Source organism: Ammodytes marinus, assembly GCF_949987685.1.
Source record: "Ammodytes marinus genome assembly, chromosome: 14".
Taxonomy (NCBI): domain Eukaryota; kingdom Metazoa; phylum Chordata; class Actinopteri; order Uranoscopiformes; family Ammodytidae; genus Ammodytes; species Ammodytes marinus.
This window is the reverse complement of record NC_137218.1, coordinates 1,424,135-1,446,566: the sequence shown is the minus strand read 5'-3', so window position 1 is coordinate 1,446,566 and position 22,432 is coordinate 1,424,135. Positions and strand designations below refer to the sequence as shown.

Here is a 22,432-nt window from a genome sequence, read left to right as displayed (position 1 = left end):
TTTTTAATGAAAAACTGCGATTTTAAATCTGCAGTGTAGAATTTTGGGAATTTTTTCATAGCAGACTTGGTAGAAAATAATTATAATATCCATTAGTACGTTAGATTTAGTGCATAATAGCTGAATTTTTTTATTTTTTATTTTTTTTGAAAGGGTCTCTTATTTGTCCATATTTCTCCATACGTGGGGCCCAGGCCTATGTGCCGCCATGTTGGAAGCGTCATGGTTGGAATGTCATTAGGTGCATTCTTAACTGTAAAATATGAAAATGAAGTGTTTGGTAAAAAATCTCTCTCTCTCTCAGGTGAATTGAGAAATGAATAGAGATAAACTTTCCTCTCCTCTCTCTCCCCCCCCCTCTCAGGTGGCCCATTTCTCTAAGTACGGGCTGCAGGACTCGGACGAGGATGACGATGTTCCTCTTAAGACCAGCGACGTGAAGAAGCTGAAGACTGTGACATCACTTCCTGTCCCGGTGGCGCCCCAGGCTCAGGTAGAGCGGCCCGACTCATCATGACTCGACTCACTCACACTGACGCCATTAAAACTAAAGGAATAATTCACTCAATGCTGTCCCGCTGGTTGTTGCTAGCAGCTGAGATTTAGCTTGATTTAAACTTATTTTTTTTTTTTTGGGGGGGGGGTTAGGGGGGGCATTTTTCAAGCTTTATTTGACAGTACAGAGTTGAAATGAGGGAAGACAGACAGAGAGAGAGAGGGGGGGGGGGGATGACCTGCAGTAAAGGTCCACAGGTTTTTTTTTGCACAGCAGCAAGTATCTTATATCTTTCCCATAAAGGTTTTCTACTTTTCTGGAGTTTTTCTTATTTAAAAAAAAAAAAAAGATTTATATCAGCAAGTGAAGACTGCAGGGGGGAGAGATATGTCATGTTTTCACCAAGAAATGAGACTGCAAAGGTGGAAGCTGTTTTACTGAATTCAGCTTATTAGGGATTTTAATGAACGTTAGTTGTTTTGTCAGACAAACAGGGAGTGATCATTGAAAAGGGTTTCAGCCACACACACACACAAAGACAGAGTGACACACACACACACACAAAGACACACACACACACACACACACACACACACAAAGACAGAGTGACACACACACGCACGAGAGGATTTTCCCGAAATAGAAGCGTGTACTGTTTTTATTGGATGGACACAAAACAAGATTTATATTATATTTATATTTAAGGGCTAATTCCCACTAGTCATGTGTCCCGGTCCCTTGGCCCTGTGTCCCCCTAAAGTCCAGTGTGTTCTCCCAGTGCTCCTGCTCCGTACACTTCCTTAGCCCTGAAATCAGTGAAATCAGGAATCAGCGAAGTTAGTTGTACTTAAAATACAGATTTTTATTTTTTCCTTTCCTTTCCTTTTATTTATTTTATTTTTATTTTTTGTGTTTATTCATCTGATTTTTTTTTTTTTTTTTTTTTTTTTTTTTTTTCCAGCGCACACACAGTACAGACAGGTAGTGGATCATGAGGAGATATTCACGGATTTTGACAACAAGCGTTCTCCAGAATCACTGACTGCACCTTTTAGTATCAAAAAAGAAGTTGATTAGTTGATAAATTATAGATCATTCTGTATTTCAGATTGAACTTTTTCATTTTTAACTTGAGCTGTTTAAGCCCGCGCACACAGACACACACACGTATTTAAGTGTGGGTAATGGGCTTCGCATTGTATCAGACATATTTTAACAACAGATTACTGAAGAGTCCATAATAGAAAAAAGTATAAAAGTATTTTTTTATTCCGGACTCTTTCTGCTTTTGTTACAAATCTATATTGTTATAACGAGCTTCTTGTGTTTAATAGTTCAATTCAAAGGTCAATCTTCTATATTTAACATGTTCGGTTTCAATGTGTGTGTCTAATAACATGTATTATTAATGTAAGAAACTAAATAAAGTTAATGAAGATTTTATCCTTTTGTTCTTTTGACTTCTGTGTGTGGGAATAAATATTTAAAATCTTTAACAAAAATCCCTTATCAGCGATGCGGACAGTTTTTCTGCAAGACAATTTATTTTGTAGCTAACAAAGTCATAATGTTATGTTTTGAATTTGAATTTTTTCATCAAAATAGAAAATTATTTTCCGAACAGAGATGAGTGTCTTTACCACAATAATGCTAAGTCTAAACTCAAAACAAAATATGAAGAATTCATTTAACTGGTTCGTCTATAGATTCTGTGAATATAGTAAGAGTTTAATTTATATTTATATAGTAACTTTCAAACACAAAGTTACTTGTAGCCCCCCGACCGTAAGTCCTTTGATTTTACAATTCATTCCTGAGTTTTTTTTTGTTATGAAAGGTGTAATAAACCTTGTCTCTTTGCGTCTGTAAAATATTCAGTATGAGTCTCTGTCCTCTTCACAGCAGACCCGGGTTAGAATCCAGCCCGGGTCGTTCTCTGCATGTCATTCCCCTGTCTGTCTGTCTGTCTGTCTGTCTGTCTGTCCTCTTCACAGCAGACCCGGGTTAGAATCCAGCCCGGGTCGTTCTCTGCATGTCTTTCCCCTCTCTGACACATTTCATCTCTGTCTCTCCAATCTCCAATAAAAAGCAAAAAATTTGAAAATTGAAATAAAAAATAAATTAAAAAAGAGCTGATAGTAGAAAATTTTCTTCTGTCCATTAATAGTCGACGGCGGTGGTGGATCTGCCCGGCGTGGTGTTGGAGCTGGACAGTGACATGGCTGACATCACGCAGAGCTTCCTGCCAGAGAGCATTCTGGGAGGAGATGACATCAGCGACATGTTGCCGGGGGAAACGGACTCAGCGGAACACGACGGAGTGTCTGCGTCCGGACACATCGCGACGTCGTTCGGGATCAACCCGCACACACTGCAGGTACAGCAACCCCGCCACAATAAAACACACATTTATAACAACCCGCACACGCTGCAGCTACAGCAACCCCGCCACAATAAAACACACATGTATTACCACCCGCACACACTACAGGTACAGCAACCCCGCCACAATAAAACACACATTTATAACAACCCGCACACACTGCAGCTACAGCAACCCCGCCACAATAAAACACACATGTATTACCACCCGCACACACTACAGGTACAGCAACCCCGCCACAATAAAACACATTTATAACAACCCGCACACACTGCAGCTACAGCAACCCCGCCACAATAAAACACACATGTATTACCACCCGCACACACTACAGGTACAGCAACCCCGCCACAATAAAACACATTTATAACAACCCGCACACACTGCAGGTACAGCCACCCCACCACAATAAAACCCAATATAATACACACCCTGAGTTCCAAATCACATACTCTTTCTTTTTACTACACTACATACTAAAGTACAGAAGAGTTTTAGGGCCATGGGAGAGAAATAAAAATCAGATAAGGAAGTTTTTTTTTTCATGACGAATACTGCAAAATGCTATTGGAGTTACTGAGGCAGTTTTGACCTTTTTTCTTAATGTTTTGTTTTATTTTTATATATATTTTATTACAAATTTAAATTTTTTAAAGAAATTACTTAATTTGTGTTCCTAATATGGTGCAAATGTTTGTGTATGTTGTTAAATTTCTATTTTTTTATATATATATTGTGGAAAACTAAATACCCCCGTGTTCCCCTACACACACTCTCTCTCTCTCTCTCTCTCTACACCACTCTCTTTCTCTACCACTCTTTCTCTCTCACACAAACACACACTCTCTCTCTCTCTCTCTCTCTCTCTACCACTCTTTCTCTCTCTCTCACACACACACTCTCTCTCTCTCTTTCTCTCTCTCTACACCACTCTCTTTCTCTACCACTCTCTCTCACACAAACACACACTCTCTCTCTCTCTACCACTCTCTCTCTCTACACCACTCTCTTTCTCTACCACTCTCTCTCTCACACAAACACACACTCTCTCTCTCTCTACCACTCTTTCTCTCTCTCACACACACACACTCTCTCTCTCTCTCTACACCACTCTCTTTCTCTACCACTCTCTCTCTCTCACACAAACACACACTCTCTCTCTCTCTCTCTCTCTCTCTCTCTCTGTCTGTGCTGCTGTTCCTGTCACTAGATCATGAAAGCGTCTCTGTTTGCGGCGGAGGATGAGGAGGAGAGCGACGGCATGTTCCAGGATCACCGGCCGACGAAGGTTCAAACCGACGTCTCGTCTCCCAGGCTCGTTGTCCCGGGAACGCAGGGCCGACCCTCCGGTAGGAAACGCCTCTCTCTCTCTCCCTCTCCCTCTCCCTGTGGCTCTCTCTCCCTCCCTCTCCATCTCTCTCTCTCTGCCTTTCTCTCTCTCTCCCTCTCTCTCTCTTTCTCTCCCTCCCTCTCTCTCTCTCTCTCCCTTTCTCTTTCTCTCTTTCAAACAAAAATGTAAATAAATTGGTTTTGTAAAATCTAAAATATCTCTCTCTCCGTGTGTGTGTGTGTGTGTGTGTGTGTGTGTGTGTGTGTGTGTGTGTGTGTGTGTGTGTGTGTGTGTGTGTGTGTGTGTGTGTTTAGTTGGCGGCCTCCTCCAGGCTCGCTTCAGCTCCTCCCTGCTCCCTCAGCTCTCAGATTCTCCCCGTTCTCCGCTGTGCGCTCCGTCGCTATCCCGAGCGTCTCCCGCGGCGACAGGCCCCTCCTCTTCCTTCCTGTTGCCCCAGCGACCAGCTGAGGCCGTTGTCAGGACGGTGGGGGCCCGTAGACTGGGGGGGCCGGTCCCTCTCAAACACTCTGTCACACGGGGCAAGGTGGGTGCTAAACTTAATTCAATTCAAATGTGCATTAGTGGCATTTGTTTACATTCAGAGGGGCTTTAATGGCATGAAAGTGTGATTAACAAAGTTGGGAGGCTGTGGTGAAGTGTGTAGGGCGGTTCGGTCGTCCACTGGGTTACAGGGTCGGTGGTTCGATCCCCCGTCTCCCCGCCACATGTCCAAGTGTCCCTGGGCAAAGAGACACTGAACCCTAAACTGCTCCTGATAGTTAGCTTGCACCCTGCGTGGTAGCTGCTGCTGCTATCGGTGTATGAATGTATGTGTGAATGTGTCACAAGGGGCTTTAATGGCATGGAAGTTTGTTAGCCTTGATTAGTTCATAGGTTGTGCTAAAAGAGGAACACATTTCTAATCAAAGTCGTGATGTGAATCAAAATTTTTGGTCTAATAAAAGGCTTAAAATTGTTACGTTTTATTACAGTACATTAGAAGTGTTCTCTCCCATGTGGTAAACGTGCCTATTGCAGCGACTCCTCGACTAAAAGTCTCAAGTTTATGGGTCGAAAAAAAGTTCAATGAATCTCAAAGATAAATATTTAAATTTTTTTTAAGATAATTTTGTGTCATTTTCAAGCTTTTTTTGACAGTACAGAGTTAGTTAGTTAGTTAGTTAAATCTTTATTGTCCACGGTGTGGAGATTCGTCTTCGGTCTCATACAAAAAACAACAAGCAGGACAACACAACAACAACAACAACAAAAGCAACAACAGAAATGGGGAGAGAGGGGGGATGACCTGCAGTAAAGGTCCACGGGTCGGATTTGAACCCGTGACCACTGCAACGAGGGCCTGAGCCAATATGTTGCAAGCACTATCCACTACGCACCCCTCTCAAAGATATTTCTGATCATTTGTGTGGTTGTGTTTTGCAGGGGGCTTTGTTGATGGATGCTGACCTGCTACTGGGTCGCTCCTTCAGGGTGGGCTGGGGCCCGGGCTGGACGCTCGCTCACTGCGGCTTCCAGCTCAGCTCACAGAACAACAAACATCTGGACCAGGAACCAAACAAGACGGACTTCAGCTTCCTGCCCAAACCCGCACGCAGCAAATCGTAAGACAATGCTCAGACTAGGAGTTTTATTTAGGAAGATTTGATCGATCATGCACTGAAAACAAATGCATGAATAATTAAACTAATTGTACTGAGACATAAAATAAAATGTGGATGTAAATGTAGCAGGTTTTAATATACAGCTGGTCAGACATTTAAACTATAAAAAGAACTTGTTTTTACAACTTAAAACTTCATTTTCATTACACTTTAGTAAAAAAAGAAAATTGTCAGTTTCATGGTGATATCAATAAGTTATTTCAGGCTGGTAGAAAGCCCTCATACAGTGTTCCTCTCTCTTTCAGGCTGGTAGAAAGCCCTCATAAGGTGTTAGTGGAGCGGCTAGTTGGTCTGCAGTCTGCACCACTGAAGACTATGGATGATGAGGAAGATGAGGGTGAGACAAGCTGCCACTTTGCTCATTTACACTCATAGTAGTTTTGTATGTTTAAAAATAAATAAATAATGTATTTACTTTTTAATCTTGTATAGTTTTACTATGCTGGCAGTGGACCATTGTACTCCCTCTGTGACCCATGCTTGTTTTCTGTTGGTTCGTGTATTCTTGTACTCCTGGGTTATATATAGCTTTTTAGCTCCGGAAAAAATTAAGAGACCAGTCTGGATTTTTCTCAAATCTTCATCTCTACATTACTTATTGAAAATGCATTTAATGACAAAAAATGTATTGGGAATTTGTTAGAAATGTTGTCAGTAGTTTATATTCTTAAACCAAAATGTTCATTCTACTCAAACATATGCCTATGAATAGTCAAACGAGAGACACTTGGAGTGGTGTCTTTATGTTTTTCCAGGGCTGTATGTATGTTGTATAAATGTATATTACTAAAGCTCACCGTCTCCTGTCCTCAGAGAGTGAGTCGGTGCTGCAGCGCCCTCTAGAGATCTGTCTGAAGCATTGCAGCGTGGAGCTTCCCGAGGCGTCTCTCTGCCCGTTAGTCAGACCGCAGCCCGGAGTCGCCGCGCTGCACGAGTACTCACACTGGATCACAGAGCTCAACCACAGACAGGGACACGCAGACCGTAAGTGGAAGGACCAAATCCTTTGATTTTACATCTAAAGGTGGAGTTAGGGTTAGGGAGTCTTCCCTCAGTCTTCCCTTGGCCCAGCTGTCCTGTTAACCCTAACCCTACATTTTTACTAGTGTGATGTCACAAGTAAAATGTAGGGTTAGAAAGTGAGACCATAAAACACTCTCTCTGCCTTTTCTCAGGCTAGGATGAATCGATTTCAAAAATGTTTGCACATTGATACTACATAGGATCTCAGAGTTCAATACACCTTCATATTCCCACCGGTGAAGTAGGTCTTTAAACATTTTTCTCTTTATGTATTTCTCCCTGCAGCTCTGGTGGGCTACTGGTGTGAGGTGTGGACCCTGTGTGAGGCTCTGTGGGGCCGTTTGGGGCCCGTGGATGAGCCAGAGGTTGAGCCCCTGAGTGGATACGAGCAGCAGCTGGAGAGGCGCAGGAGCTTCTCCGGTTGGCTGTCGCGAGGCTCCGCCCACCGGGTGGAGGAGGAAGTGGCTCTGGCCGGGAAGGGACGGCACACAGACGCCATCTTTAGTTTCCTCACTGGAAACAGAATCAGTGAAGCGTGCAGGGTCGCTCAGAGGGAAGGTGAGAGTGATACAGACACACACACCGTAAGAGAGAGAGAGACAGACAGGCAGACAGACACAGACAGTAAGAGAAACCGCAAATCAGTGAAGCATGCAGGGTCGCACAGAGGGAAGGTGAGCGTCAAAACAAGAGTCAACACACACTTACACAATGTTATTATTGGTTTTTAAGACGGTTGATTTTTTTTGTATGTGTATGTAATTTAAAAAATATTGATTTTTGCAAATTATGAATTAATTCTAAATCTCAGAAGATAAGAATCGCGATTTTTACATTAAACGTTTTATTCAGCTCCCCTAGTTTTTCCCCCTCATACTGAAGCTGTGTTAATATGCCCCTGTCTGTCTCTCTCTCTCTGTCTCTCTCTCTGCCCCCCTGTCTCTCTCTCTCTCGCTCTCTCTCTCTCTGCCCCCCTGTCTCTCTCTCTCTCTCTCTCTCTCTCTCTCTCTCTCTCTCTCTCTCTGCCCCCCTGTCTCTCTCTCTCTCTGTCTGTCTCTGTCTCTCTCTCTCTGCCCCCCCCCTGTCTCTCTCTCTGCCCCCCTGTCTCTCTCTCTGTCTGCCCCCCCCGTCTCTCTCTCTCTGCCCCCCTGTCTCTCTCTCTCTCTCTCTCTCTCTCTGTCTCTCTCTCTGTCTCTGCCCCCCCCCCGCCCCCTCCCTGCCCCCCCCCCCTCCCTGCCCCCCCCCTCTCCCCCCCACCCCCCACCCCCCTCCCTGCCCCCACAGGAGACCACCGTCTGTCCCTGCTGCTCTCCCAGGCTGTGGGCTCTCAGTACAGCAGAGACCTGTTGGCGCTTCAGGCGGCCGACTGGAGCCGGCAGCAGACAGACTGCTACCTGCCCGAGGAGCGGCTACGCATCTACACTCTGCTGGCTGGGAAACCGGTAGGACACACAATACCTCTTGAGATGAGATAAACTTTTATTGCCCCAAGGGGAATTGTCTTGCACTTGGGAACATAAGCAGAAATACATACAGACTCGGACGATGATAGACAGAATAAAAGACTAACAGACAATACACTCTCATAAGAAATTATTTCATTTTATTTGACCTTTTATTAACTTAAGAAATCACAACTTAAAACCTCTAAGAAATAATGGATAAGAAATGTTTCTATTTCCTTCATTACACACAGCCTAAGAAATAATGTGCAATAGTGTAATATTTATGTATTTACATCTACCTCTGGCTATTTTTTTATATGCAATTTTATAATGTGCAATATTCCTAGCTTTTTGTTGACTTATTAAAGGTGCTCCGAGAAACTTTCAGTTTGTGTTAATTCTAGCGTCTCCTTTCGGACAAAAGCGGTAGTGTTTTTTACGACGCCAGCTGTTGTTCCTGGGTGAGCGTATACCCATGACAAAGGCATTAGGAAAAACTATATAAAAATAGCATTCTTTGCACTGATGGTCTCGTTTGCTGTTACATGTAATTTATGATCATCAGAGGAAAAATGAGACTGTTTCAGAAATATTTAGAAATTCCTCGTAGTGAATTTCATTGTTTATCAATTGTATTGCCTGTCGACTGAGTAATTGACAGCAAATGCAGACATTCCTGACCTTTTTTTTTCCCCTTTAATTTGAAAGCTAAACGTGTGTGTCTGTCTGTCTGTCTGTCTCCTGTAGGTGTGGCAGTCTTCAGAGTCGCTGGTGAACGTTTGCTCTGAGTTGGATTGGAAGCGCTGCGTGGCGGTTCACCTCTGGTTCATGTTGCCTCCCACGGCCTCTGTGGCTGACGCTCTCGCCAAGTACGAAGACGCTTTCCAGGTGAGACACGCTGAGAAGACAAACGGGACAAATCATAATTCATTAGTAGGATTACTAGGTTAAACAAATACATAATCAATTAGTATTCATTCAAGATTGTTTATTTATTTATTTATTTAGACATTTGCACAACAATTACAGAGCAGTCGTTGGCAATGAAATCCTCCAACAGTGCACTATGAGAAAAAGTAAAAGAGAAACACACGTATGAAAGCTGAGACTTAAATGATATAGTAATAATAATAAGAGGTAAGACCCTGACGCAGGATGTTAATAGATTTATTTCACGCTTGTAAATCCAGTGTTAATACACAGCCTAGGCTCTGTAAACTGGTATGTAAGCGAAGGGTATGTAAACAAAGGACAGATTGATAGATATAAATACTCTGGCTTCCACTGATCCTGTTGTGTGTGTCTCTGTCTCTCTCCCTTCTGTAGGGCTCCTGTGAGGGGGGTAAATACGCCTGCGCTCCTGTTCCTCCGTACCTCGAGTCAGAAAAGACGGATTTGGACGAGGAAGAGAACGAGTCCAAACCGCTCTACGATCTCTGCTTCCACCTGCTCAAACTCTACAGTGACAGGTAACTACAACTGGTCCCTAAAGGCCACCGTAGCTTCTGTGACAGGTAACTACAACTGGTCCTTCAAGGCCACCGTAGCTTCTGTACATATTATTTATTTATTTCAGGACAATTAATACAATTGTCAATAGTGCAAAAGGTAAGCAAGAAAAACCTGTATAAAATCAATCAAAAAAAGTAAATAAATTCAAATGTGAAATATGAAACCCTTTTAATTGTCAGACAGACAGACAGACGGACAGACAGACGGACAGACAGACAGACGTTTCTTGCTTTATAGATAGGTAGATAATGACTGTTTACCTGCAGACACGCACACGCACAGACACACACACACAGACAGACAGACAGACCCTTCTTGTTTCATAGATAGATAGATAGATAGATAATGACTGTTTCCCTGTCCCTGGTAGACACTACAGCCTGCAGCAGCTTCTTGACCCGCTGTGTGTGACGTGGGAGCGTCTGGACTACCGGCTGAGCTGGCACCTGTGGGCCGTGCTGCAGGCGCTGCACTACAGCCACCTGAGCCTCTCCGGACAGGGCATCCTGCACGCCAGCTACGCCGCTCAGCTGGAGAGCTCCGGCCTCTGGCACATGGCTGTCTTCATCCTGCTGCACATTCCTGACCACACGTAGGTTACAGTCACATTCAAGCTAAATCTGGCTGTGTTCAAAAAGCCCTACTATCCTCCTACTCATACTAAAAGCCATACTATCGTCCTACTCATACTAAAAGCCCTACTAACGTCCTACTCATACTAACGTCCTACTCATACTAAAAGCCCTACTAACGTCCTACTCATACTAAAAGCCCTACTAACGTCCTACTCATACTAAAAGCGCTACTAACGTCCCACTCATACTAAAAGCCCTACTAACGTCCTACTCATACTAAAAACCCTGCTAACATCCTACTCATACTAAAAGTCCTACTAACGTCCTACTCATACTAAAAGCCCTACTAACGTCCTACTCATACTAAAAGCCCTACTAATGTCCTACTCATACTAAAAGCCCTACTAACGTCCTACTGTCTTTATACTGCTGCACATACCTGACCACACGTAGGTTACAATGGGAAACAAACTCTCCTTGTGTGCCAAACCTCAATCTTTCTTACTACACATACTACATCTGATCATAAACAGTATCTAGTTAGCATGCAGTAATATGCTACAATTTATGGTCAGATGTAGTATGTAGAACAGTAAAAAGAAAGAGTATGAGATTTGGAACGCAGCTAATATCTTTACCTACCAAACTAAATAACAGTGAAGTATGGCTAGTCTCCCTGAAGTTAACATACTGTCTTTCTGTCTCTCTCTCTGCCTGCCTGTCTGTCTCTCTCTGTCTCTGTCTCTCTCTCTCTCTCTCTGTCTCTCTCTCTCTCTGTCTGCCTCTCTCTCTGTCTGTCTCTGTCTCTCTGCCTGTCTCTCTCTGCCTCTCTCTGTCTGTCTCTCTGTCTCTGTCTCTCTCTCTCTCACTCTCTCCCTCTCCCTCTCTCTCTGTCTCTCTCTCTCTGCCTCTCTCTGCCTCTCTCTGTCTCTCTGCCTGTCTCTCTCTGTGTCTCTCTCTCTCTCTCTCTCTCTCTCTCTCTCTCTCTCTGTCTCTGTCTGCCTCTCTCTGTCTGCCTCTCTCTCTCTCTGTCTGTCTCTCTCTGTCTGTCTCTCTCTGTCTCTCTCTCTCTCTCTGTCTGTCTGTCTGTCTCTCTCTCTCTCTCTCTCTCTCTCTCTCTCTCTCTCTCTCTCTCTCTCTCTCTCTCTCTCTCTCTCTCTCTCTCTCTCTCTCTCTCTCTAGTCAGCGTGAGAGAGCAGTGAAGGAGCTGCTGACCCTGCACTGCCCCCTGCTGGACACAGGCAAGTGTCCCCCACACACACACACACACTTTGCACTGTCATTTTGCACTGCACATATTCATTTATACATTTACAGAGGAGAGGAGAGCTGCCTAACTGACTTTCACCATTTGATGTCGTCTGACAATGTTTTAAAGGTGCAGTGTGTTTTATGACATCATCAAGAAAGTTCTAGAATGCAACGCTCCCTGGGTAACCCCAACCCTTTAGAATAATAACAGAAGCTACAGTGGCCTTCAAGGACAAGGACAAGAACAATTCTAAATGTTAGACAATGCACCTGATGACATTCCAACTATGACACTTTCAAGATGGCGGCACTAGGCCTTGGTCCAAAATATGCAGAAATATGGACATATACGAGAACCTTTCTAAGGGAAAAAATAATAATAAAAAAAAAAATCAGCTATTATGCACTAAATTAAACGTACTTATGGATATTATAATTACTTTCTACAAAATCTGCTAGGTTATAAAACCCAAAATTCTACACACTGCAGGTTTAACAGTGTCAATAAAGATATATTCTTCTATTGGGGCGTCTGTGGTGAAGTGTGTAGGGCGGTCGTCCACTGGGTTACAGGGTCGGTGGTTCGATCCCCCGTCTCCCCGCCACATGTCCAAGTGTCCCTGGGCAAAGAGACACTGAACCCTAAATGTCTCCTGATAGTTAGCTTGCACCCTGCGTGGTAGCTGCTGCTGCTATCGGTGCATGAATGTGTGTGTGAATGGGTGAATGTGTACAAAACAATTTAAAGGGCTTTGGGTCTGTGAAAAACCAGGGAAAAGTGCTTTATAAGTGGAGTCCATTTAACATTGACCATAAAGACTGTAGCTCAGGTGGTAGAGCGGGTCGGCTGATGATCAAAGGGTTGGAGGTTCGATCCCCGCCCTGCCACCTGTGTCATAGTTGTTGTGTCCTTGGGCAAGACACTTCACCCACCTTGCCTCGTGTGAATGTCGATAGTTAGCCTGCTATCGGTGTATGAATGTGTGTGTGAATGGTAACATGGGAAAGGAAAACAGGTCTCCCTTGCAAAAGAGTCTTCGGTCTCAATGGGATTTACCTGTATAGATAAAGGTTATAAAGATATATTGTCCTATTGTGTCCACAGAGGAGTCGGTGCGTAGGGAGCGTTTCCTCACAGAGAAGCTGCTGATCCCAGAGCAGTGGATCCACGAGGCCAAAGCCACCAGAGCCCGACGAGACGGAGACGCTCACCTGGAGGCTCTGCACCTGTACCGGGCCGCGCACTGGAGCCAGTGTCACAGGCTGCTCATCCAGCACCTCGCATCAGGTGACACAGTGTACACAGGCTCACACACACTCTAACACACACACACAGGCTAACACACACACTAACACACACACACTCACAGTATATACACAGGCTCACACACACACTAACACACCCAGACTCACACACACACACACACAGGCTCACACACACACACACACACACAGGCTCACACACACACTCACACTCACACAGGCTCACACACACACTCACAGTATATACACAGGCTCACACACACACAGGCTCACACACACAGGCTCACACACACACTAACACACACACACACAGTATATACACACACACACACACAGGCTCACACACACACAGGCTCACACACACACACACACACAGGCTCACACACACACTCACAGTATATACACACTCTCACTTACACACAGGCTCACACACACAATAACACACACACACAGGCTCACACACACACAGTATATACACAGGCTCACACAGGCTCACACACACACACAGCATATACACAGGCTCACACACACACACACACACACAGCATATACACAGGCTCACACACACACACACACACACAGCATATACACAGGCTCACACACACACACAGCATATACACAGGCTCACACACACACAGTATACACACACACACACACACACGTAAATACACACACACAGCATATACACACTCTCTCACTTACACACAGGCTCACACCCACAATAACACACACACACACACTATATACACAGTGGCTCGCAGTATACACACAGGCTCAATCACACACTATGTACACAGTGGCTCGCAGTATACACACAGGCTCAATCACACACTATGTACACAGTGGCTCGCAGTATACACACAGGCTCAATCACACACTATGTACACAGTGGCTCGCAGTATACACACAGGCTCAATCACACACTATGTACACAGTGGCTCGCAGTATACACACAGGCTCAATCACACACTATGTACACAGTGGCTCGCACAGTTTATACATGTAAATACACACAGTATTTACACACACAGGCACATATATACTCTCACACACACACACACACACACACACACACACACACACACACACACACACACACACACTGTAATTCTTTCTCACTCACTCACGCACAGACACACACACACAAAGAAACCAACAAAACATTTTAAACTGCTTTTAAATGTTATTGTGTTTCATACGGCCAGAAGTTAAATCCTTTTATCACTTGAGTCAAATATTAATATTTCCATTAATCCAACCGTCTTGTTTTTGTCCCTCCCGTGTTGCCGTAGATTGCATCATCAACGATAACCATGACTACCTGCTGGAGTTCCTGGAGGGTCTGGCGGTGCCCGAGCACAGCGCCACCATCCCAGAGTGGGACACGGCCGGCCGGGTTTACCTCGACTACATCCGCGTCACCAACACGCTCAAACACATCCAGACGGTAAGCTGTGTGTGTGTGTCTGTGTGTGTGTGTGTGTCTGTCTGTCTGTCTGTCTGTCTGTATATGTGTTCATTCTGTCTATACTAATACCTCGACTACATCCGCGTCACCAACACGCTCAAACACATCCAGACGGTAAGCTGTGTGTGTGTGTCTGTGTCTGTCTGTCTGTGTGTGTGTGTCTGTGTGTGTGTGTCTGTGTCTGTCTGTGTCTGTCTGTGTGTGTCTGTCTGTGTGTGTCTGTGTGTGTGTGTCTGTCTGTGTGTGTGTGTGTCTGTGTGTGTGTCTCTGTCTGTCTGTGTCTCTGTGTGTGTCTGTGTGTGTCAGTGTCTGTGTGTGTGTGTCTGTGTGTGTGTATATATGTGTTCATTCTGTCAATACTAATACCTCGACTACGTCCGCGTCACCAACACACTCAAACACATCCAGACGGTAAGATGTGTGTGTGTGTGTCTGTCTGTGTGTGTGTGTCTGTGTGTGTGTGTGTGTCTCTGTGTGTGTATATATGTGTTAATTCTGTCATTACTAATGTTATACGCACCTCTTAAGTCATCAAATTAAACTTTACTAATCCAGATAAGATAAGAAACACTATATAAAAATAGCATTATTTTACACTGATGGTCTCGTTTGCTGTTACATGTCATTTATGATCATCAGAGGAAACATGAGACTGTTTCAGAAATATTAAAAAGTTCCTCGTAGCACCTTTTTTAAATCATTTTTTGTTCTCTAAACTCTCAGTGAATTTTTGGGGCTTTTATTGTGAAGTTTAAAGTTGTGTGTTAATCTTTCCTCAGATGGAAAACGCTGGTTACGAGTTAGAGCGTCTCCATAGCGACGTGACGTCACTCTGCAGCCGGACGGAGCTGCTGCCGTGTAGCAGCGCCAGAGACCGGCTCGCACAATCAGGTGTGTGTGTGTGTGTGTGTGTGTGTGTGTGTGTGTGTGTGTGTGTGTGTGTGTGTGTGTGTGTGTGTGTGTGTGTGTGTGTGTGTGTGTGTGTGTGTGTGTGTGTGTGTGTGTGAAAGAGAGAGTGTGTGTGTGTTCACTGTGCACTGATAACATCCAATAAATAATTTTTTTTTTTTTTCATTAAAATGTTTTATTTCTATTCATATTTTTCATTCACTTCTCTAATGTCTCTTCTATAGTTGATGTATTTTGATCTGGATGTATTTTATGACCCTGTAAAGCACTTTGAATGGCCTTGTGTCTGAATTGTGCTATAGGAATAAACTTGCCTTGGTAAAGAGTGTTGAGATGCTGACAGTTTTTCAAACGTTTGGTTGAAAAAAAAAAAAAAAAAAAAAAAGCGTTCTCCGGAATCACTGACTCCATCTTGTAACATAATCAGCTGTTGTTGTTTTGGTTGTGACCTAACACACTCCTTCATTCTCTTTCCCTCGATACAGAAATGGCGAAGCGCGTTGCTAACATCCTGCGCGTGGTGCTGAGTTTACAACATGGCGACTCCGCCTCCCTTAGCATTCCCCTGTCACAGCTGGCGGCTAACATCACGCGGCTGCCCATGCCCGAAGACTACACACTGGAAGAGCTGCGGGGACTCACACAGTCATACCTTCGAAAGCTGATCGTCAGCCAATGAAAAGGCTTCGCGGTCAAACCCAATGACATCACCGTGAACCAATGAGAGAGAGCTTTGTATTGAACCTGTCGTAACCAAGGCAGCAAGAATATCATGGAACTCTGATGAGCAAACAAACTAAAAGCGCAGAGCAGACGAGAAGTCTGAAGAGGAGAGAGACGGTCTGAGAACTTTAACTTGGAGTTTATTCAGTTTATTATTATTATTTTTTTTTTGGACGCCGCGCTTCAACGTCACAAGGCTTCAATGTGTCATTCCTCATTGTGTGTGTGTGTGTGTGGAAAACTGTGCGTGTGTGTGTGTGTGTGTGTGTGTGTGTGGAAAACTCTGTGTGTGTGTGTGGGGAAAACTGTGTGTGTGTGTGGAAAACTATGTGTTTCGCCTTTTAAATGAGCGTTTAAGAATAGATCCAACAGTTTGCGACCGGTAATGTATAGAATAGTTTTGGGGTCAAGGGTTAGGGGAAAAAGTTGTTAGTTTTTCTCATCATGCACTTCAAGAGAAATGTCTAAATGTAATTTTGGTTTTATTCACAACATTTAATTTCAATTTAATTCACAAAATTTAAACTTTTTCTTCTTGACATTTCGACTTTGTCTTCAAGTGTATAATGAAAGAAATCTAATAAGTCAATTTTCTCTCACCGCTGACCCTGAAATTCCTCCCTAAGAAATGACTCAAATTATTATCAAACCACCAGACGAGCGAGGATTTATTCACCAGATATCGTGTAGCAATTTAGTTCTTTTTTTTTTTTTTTTTTTTTTTTTTCTCTCTCCAAGTATCAGATTGAAAACAACTTATTTAAAAAAATCTAACAAAAAGGTGAGTTGACAGAAAACAACACAGAAGATGGGACAATATGCCGTAAATGTAAAACTTGGTTTGCATTGTACGGTTATTCCTCTCAGACTGGCAGAAAAACATATTATTGTCCCGTGCAAAACTTTCTTAATTTTTTTGTGCTCGCCGGAGACTTTTATACATTAAAATTAATTTTTTTTCTATTGGCTTCTATTAATTTTGTCCAGTGTGAATGTGAATGGGTGGAATAAGGTTCATGACAATTCATGTAAAAGCTGCTTTATTGCAATGAGAACATTTACTCAGGTTGCGTTCCGAATCGCATACTTTCTACTATATAGTATGTAGAAAAAAGATTTAGGATGTCCCGATTCTTGTGGCCAGATTTAGGATGGTTAGAATACCCGGATGGTCTACTTCATGCGGCCAAGATTGTTAGTGTTGAAAAGTGCATCCTATTTGGGCGATTCTGACCCACAATCCAGTGCGCACGTGAAGTGACGTAACATCGACGAAGCCTATAGGTCCATGTTATGAAAACAAACGGGGATGCGACGGATATAAAAGCAAGAGGCAAGATCAAGGCGCAATGTTATGATGAAATAATAGAGTAAAGTATGTCCCAATAGTATGCCTACTGCATCCTAACTAGATTCTTTTTATCGTCGGATGTAGTATGTAGAATAGAAAAAAGAAAGAGTATGCGATTCGGAACGCAACCTCAGTCATTTCAAAGGTCTGTTATTGTTGTCTTATTTTGAAGGCCCCCCCCACTCCCCCCAAGAAAAAAGTGCTTTTTATCTATTCACACTGAACATGTAAATGACTGGTTTGACCCCAAAGAAATAAAGCATCCCGTCTCTGACTGCTAGTTACGGAAGAGTATTGGGCCACTAAATAGAAAACTAATAAGGGGACGGCATTTTATTTTTCGTTAGAGATGAAATTAACAGATCCAGACTGCGGTGAAGTTGGAAAGATATTGACCGACCCGAGCTTCTGTGATCAATAACTCTTCAGTAAAACGTTATTAAAACCCAAACTTCTTCATCTTTGCTATGGTCATAAGGCAGACAGACAGGCAGACAGACGGACGGGCGGGCGGGCGGACGGACGGACGGACGGACAGACAGACAGACAATGGGCTCCAGCCTCATTTTGACTGAAAGCAGACGTCCTCTAAGCTCCACTATTTCAACTCTATTGAAGACATTTTGCCTTTTTTCTCAAAATGCATAATGAAAGATAAATAAATGTTGTCCTCTCATTTTTGTCCCTAATGCTCTTCCGTAGCTTGATGACTTTTCATTGGAAGATTAGTTATTTTATTATGACGACGTACATTAGCATTTGTTAGCTTAGCATAGTGTGAGAGTAGCATCTGTTCATCTGTCGATATGTGAATAAAGACGATTAATATGAAAGGAAGGCGGCGATGTCGATGTGCAAAAAAAGTTGCTTTTTTGACTCAAATATGGAAAAGTGTAAAATGCCTAATGGTCTATTTTTGTAGATTTGTTTTGCTTTGAATCAGAAGTGTGTGTTTTGTGTGCACGTAAACCAGCGAAACTACAACATTATTTTAATTTATCGAATTTTTTTTTCCTTTCGATTTGCAAAAAATAAAGTGACGAGTTTCCGTCCAACTCCAGCTGCAAACCAGATTTCACGTCTTGTAACTATATGAATATTGTATATTTTTACAAAATTTAAACGGGGAATATCGGGTGATTTTTACCTGCACATTTAATTACTAATACATTGGATGCAAAGTGTTTTGGATCGAAACTCTTCACTTGTTTAGTTTTTGTTTAACTGTAAGCTTGCCAAGAATGTTTAGTTAAACAGGGAGCTCAATATGATGTCTGTTTTTCTCCAGTGTGTGTGTATCAGAATGCTTTGTGTGTGTGTGTGTGTGTGTGTGTGTGTGTGTGTGTGTGTGTGTGTCAGAATGCTTTGTGTGTGTGTGTGCATGTTTCCTGAGGATTTTGTTGATAATATTTTTTAATAAAGTCAAGTAGAAATAAATTGCGTTCTCATTGTGTTATTCCTGGATTTATTTTTCCAGGTACAGGAACAGACTTACACTCAAAGCTATAGTGTGTGTGCGTGTGTTTGTGTGTGTGTGTGTGTGCGTGTGTGCTGCCTTAATAACGAGTCAGTATTTAATGTAATATAGCAGTTTTATAGGCTAAAACAAACTAGCTCATATTTGCATTTTATTTCTGTTTTGGAAAAAGCATCAGAGTGAGCCCTCTGTCACCTAATGTTATCTGTGAGATTTTCGCGCCAAATCTCCGGTGTTTCACGTACCTTTTGTTTTGCTGCTGGATGTTCCTCTAAAACGCTGTTGCCTTGGAGACAATTTGTAAGTATTGTGTGTGTGTGTGTGTGTGAGAACTATTAACATTAACCTGCAGTTTTAGTAATGTCATGTTAGCTACTTTTTATGTGTGTTTTGATTTAGAGTGTGGCTCTGTTAGCTAGCAGGTAGCAAACAGCATAAGCTAATTGTTTCCCCCCCTCACCCTGGTTTTACATGTGGTAGCTAAGCTGTGTTGTTATACAGCTCTGTGCTGTTACATACTTAATTAGGAATGCTAGATTTATTTGTGTCTATACTTACTGTGTCTTATAGCCAACCTACTGTCTGTATGGATTTGGTAATGTCTGGATATTGTAAGAATTAACCCGATTATTTGAATAGGAAGCCTAAGTAATAAAGCGGAGAGTAGTTCTTCAAGTCTTAGATGAAAGCTTTATTCAGATCACATGTAAAGTAGTCAGCGCTGGACATAGTAAAGAGCTCTTGACAGATCTCATCAGACGTGTACAGAATAATTACAATATTGAACATTTAACTTCTTCGGCCTGGGTGGACCCTGTTACCACATGGGTTGGTCTTCTCGCAACTGAATCTACTGGCCATTTAACCTTTTCCCCGTGAGCAAGCCAACCAGTTTGCTCAGGCCGTATTTTCATATGCAAAAATGTGGTGTGACTATGAAAGCATGTATTTAATTTGCAGTAGAGGGAAGAAAAGAGACCTTGATATGATCTGACCTTCTAAACAAAGAACTCACTGTTGCTATCTATACTGTCTCCTCAAACATGACAGTCGGCAGGTTACATAGAAAAAATGTAATAACACAGAGCAAACAGCAAGAATACAAAATATAATATCTAACATGATATTGAACTAACTGAAACATGCCAATATTTAATTGATTTAATCTTTCATGTCTATAGTGTAGTTTTACAAAGAAAAAGAAACCATTAGAAGATACACTAAAGAACAAGAAAGTCAAGCCTTGCATCTTTATTATTTTATTGGACTTTTACATGTTAGCTGGCTGTCAAGCCGGGCAGTTCAGTGTGTAACTTTGTCATATAAATGTATGTCGTTAGTTGACCCAAAGTTGATTAAGCTTATCAGCTCTAGAAGACTTAAAGGTGCAGTAAGCGGAATGGTTCTTTTAGCTAACTTCCTGTCGGTTACTGCAGTTAGCAGTCCCCTCGCTCGTCCCTACGTCACCACATTAATGCACTGCGGTCTTCAGCAGCGAGTTATCTAGCATCATCTCAGATCCATAAGTGTGATAAAACATGATGAAAACCATCAAACCATTGGGAAGGATTTTTACCTGCTCCGCCATTGTAGGCGCATAAACATTCTCCCATCTGTTGCTCTGCAGGTGCACCGGCAGTGAGACGTGTGCCGGTTTGTAGCGTTCTTTCTTCTGATTGGATACTAATTTCGGGATCCCCGAACAATTTAATTTGCCAATTACATGCAAAGCGGGTGACGGAGAGATCGGAGGTATGACACGCGCACACTATATACTGTAAGTGATCACTGTATGAATATAGAGTGATTTAATAAGTATATTAACCTAAATATATCGCTCACTTCACCTTTAACTGGTCCCAGTGGCCTGAAAGCAGCATTTATTTTAGAGGTCCATTTAAAGCTATAGTGCGTATTTCCACAACAACACTGTTGGTGCATCTACATGATACAAGCCTGGGCGATCGCGCATTCTTGGGCTCTTCTTGGGATTTTTCTGAGCACAAGCACCAGTGTCGGGTGGGGGGGGGGGGGGGGACGTGGGGTTACTGTCTGTGGTCTATTTTTTCCGCAAGTCACGCAATCAGACAGTAACCACGTTTCGAACGCCGCTTCGAGGCGCTTCCTTATCCAGTGTGCCCCCGGCGCTAATCAACTTTGTGTCAACTCGTTTGGTGATGGCTTGAATGTAAATTACATTCTTTTATATGGAAAAGTTACACACTAGAGCTTTAATTCTCGTTTATAATTAAGTTAGATTCAGGTTTCTGGCTAGGAAAGGATCCACTCGACAGAGGATCTTAATCAGAACTGAACTGGCTTGTTTCTCTGTCACCAAGTTGATCAGAGCCCGAGCTCTGTCCGTCCGGGTCAGATTCATTCTCCTCACCGACTCCATCTCCTCCTGAGTGATCACCTTCTCCTGGAGAAGACCTTCCAGCAGCTGCTTCAGGGTCTCGATGGACACGGAGTTAAAAAAGAATGAGAATGTGTCCTGTGATTCAGGAACGTTGTCGCTACTGAGCTCCTCATCTACGAGACAAACAGAGAAACAACTGTTTATTATTTAATATTTAATAATAATAATAATAATAATAATAATAATAATAATAATAATAATAATAATACGGCCTAACGGTGCTCTTTGTTCTCTTTGCTCTTTATTTACAAAACAGTTAAAAGAGCCTAGGCTGCGTATAAACACTAGATTTTTTACTCTCCAGATCGGCCTTGAAGTTTATCAATTAACAGTTACTCAGTAACAATTAAGAGATATCAATAACTGCTGCTCTATTCTATGGCTTTGTACATCAGGCTGATGAAGACTTTACCAATCATTTCAACGTCATTCTCCCAGACTTCTCTCCCTCTCCGGTCTGGTGGCGGTAAAGTCACTTCTGTGTTTGTAGGAAGTCGGCTCTCAAAGGTTGGGTGGTAGTTTGACTCCAGGTTCAAATCTGCTTTCTGGAAAGCGTTACAGTGTCAGAATCTCCACAGTCTTTAAAGCCTCATTTCAACTGAGTGGCACTGTCAAAAGTGGGGAAGGGTACCAACATAAGCGAACCGTACCGTACCTATTTTTGGGACCCTTTGGTTGGGGTAGCAAGCCGTCCCAAAGGGTCCCAAAAGGGTGGAGCCAAACTGCAGTATGTAGCCCCACCCTTTTACCAGGATAACATTAAAGGTGCTGAAATCTAGCCTGGAAATCCAGACCCTTATCTAGAACGATAGATATACCTTCCCAACTCAAGGGGCGGCTCCTACTCGTGCATTTCAGATGCCACTGCACGCAGTTTGATAGCACTACAACCAATCAGAGCAATGAACAAAGGTGACGTATTAAGCCCGTTCGTTTAGCGAACATCGGGGTTAACTGTTATATTAAACTTTTGCCGTGGTCGGTCGGCAAAACAGAAAATTCATCTTTCTTGCTCGTTAAGTGTCGAGGCCAAAGCCGTTTCTAACCCAAACTACATATTTGCCGCCATCTTTGTTTTTTACTGTCATGACTTTGAATGCGCATGCCCAGCATTGTCGTCATCCA

At 42.9% G+C, this 22,432-nt stretch overlaps 2 protein-coding genes across 9 annotated transcripts in view; one reads left to right on the top strand and one right to left on the bottom strand.

Annotated features, from left to right (window-relative positions):
* Positions 1 to 18,786, top strand: part of nup98 (nucleoporin 98 and 96 precursor) — a 36,283-nt gene extending 17,497 nt beyond the window's left edge. For 6 of the 7 annotated variants that reach the window (XM_080040968.1, XM_080040967.1, XM_080040965.1 and 3 more), the window contains exons 21-37: positions 365 to 493; positions 2,664 to 2,873; positions 4,090 to 4,228; positions 4,524 to 4,753; positions 5,653 to 5,831; positions 6,137 to 6,228; positions 6,705 to 6,875; positions 7,200 to 7,472; positions 8,199 to 8,356; positions 9,107 to 9,247; positions 9,686 to 9,828; positions 10,242 to 10,463; positions 11,629 to 11,687; positions 12,803 to 12,985; positions 14,253 to 14,407; positions 15,208 to 15,319; positions 15,823 to 18,786. In XM_080040968.1, coding sequence (XP_079897094.1) covers positions 365 to 493; positions 2,664 to 2,873; positions 4,090 to 4,228; positions 4,524 to 4,753; positions 5,653 to 5,831; positions 6,137 to 6,228; positions 6,705 to 6,875; positions 7,200 to 7,472; positions 8,199 to 8,356; positions 9,107 to 9,247; positions 9,686 to 9,828; positions 10,242 to 10,463; positions 11,629 to 11,687; positions 12,803 to 12,985; positions 14,253 to 14,407; positions 15,208 to 15,319; positions 15,823 to 16,016 — 2,790 coding nt within the window. In that variant the 3' untranslated portion in view covers positions 16,017 to 18,786. The remainder of the gene's footprint in view (positions 1 to 364; positions 494 to 2,663; positions 2,874 to 4,089; positions 4,229 to 4,523; positions 4,754 to 5,652; positions 5,832 to 6,136; positions 6,229 to 6,704; positions 6,876 to 7,199; positions 7,473 to 8,198; positions 8,357 to 9,106; positions 9,248 to 9,685; positions 9,829 to 10,241; positions 10,464 to 11,628; positions 11,688 to 12,802; positions 12,986 to 14,252; positions 14,408 to 15,207; positions 15,320 to 15,822) is intronic. The other variant, XR_013845192.1, reaches the window with a different exon arrangement.
* The window catches only part of LOC307260694 (uncharacterized protein), a 70,192-nt gene that overhangs the window by 40,734 nt on the left and 7,026 nt on the right, over positions 1 to 22,432 (bottom strand). Inside the window, exons 10-11 of one of the 2 annotated variants that reach the window (XR_013845193.1) lie at positions 21,720 to 21,852; positions 20,465 to 21,420 (exon numbers count right to left, since the gene is read on the bottom strand). Coding sequence is in view for 1 of the 2 variants with exons in the window: in XM_080040984.1 (XP_079897110.1) it covers positions 21,137 to 21,420; positions 21,720 to 21,852 (417 nt within the window). In the remaining variant the exon portion in view is untranslated. Of the gene's footprint in view, positions 1 to 19,612; positions 21,421 to 21,719; positions 21,853 to 22,432 lie in introns of those variants that run through there. The other variant, XM_080040984.1, reaches the window with a different exon arrangement.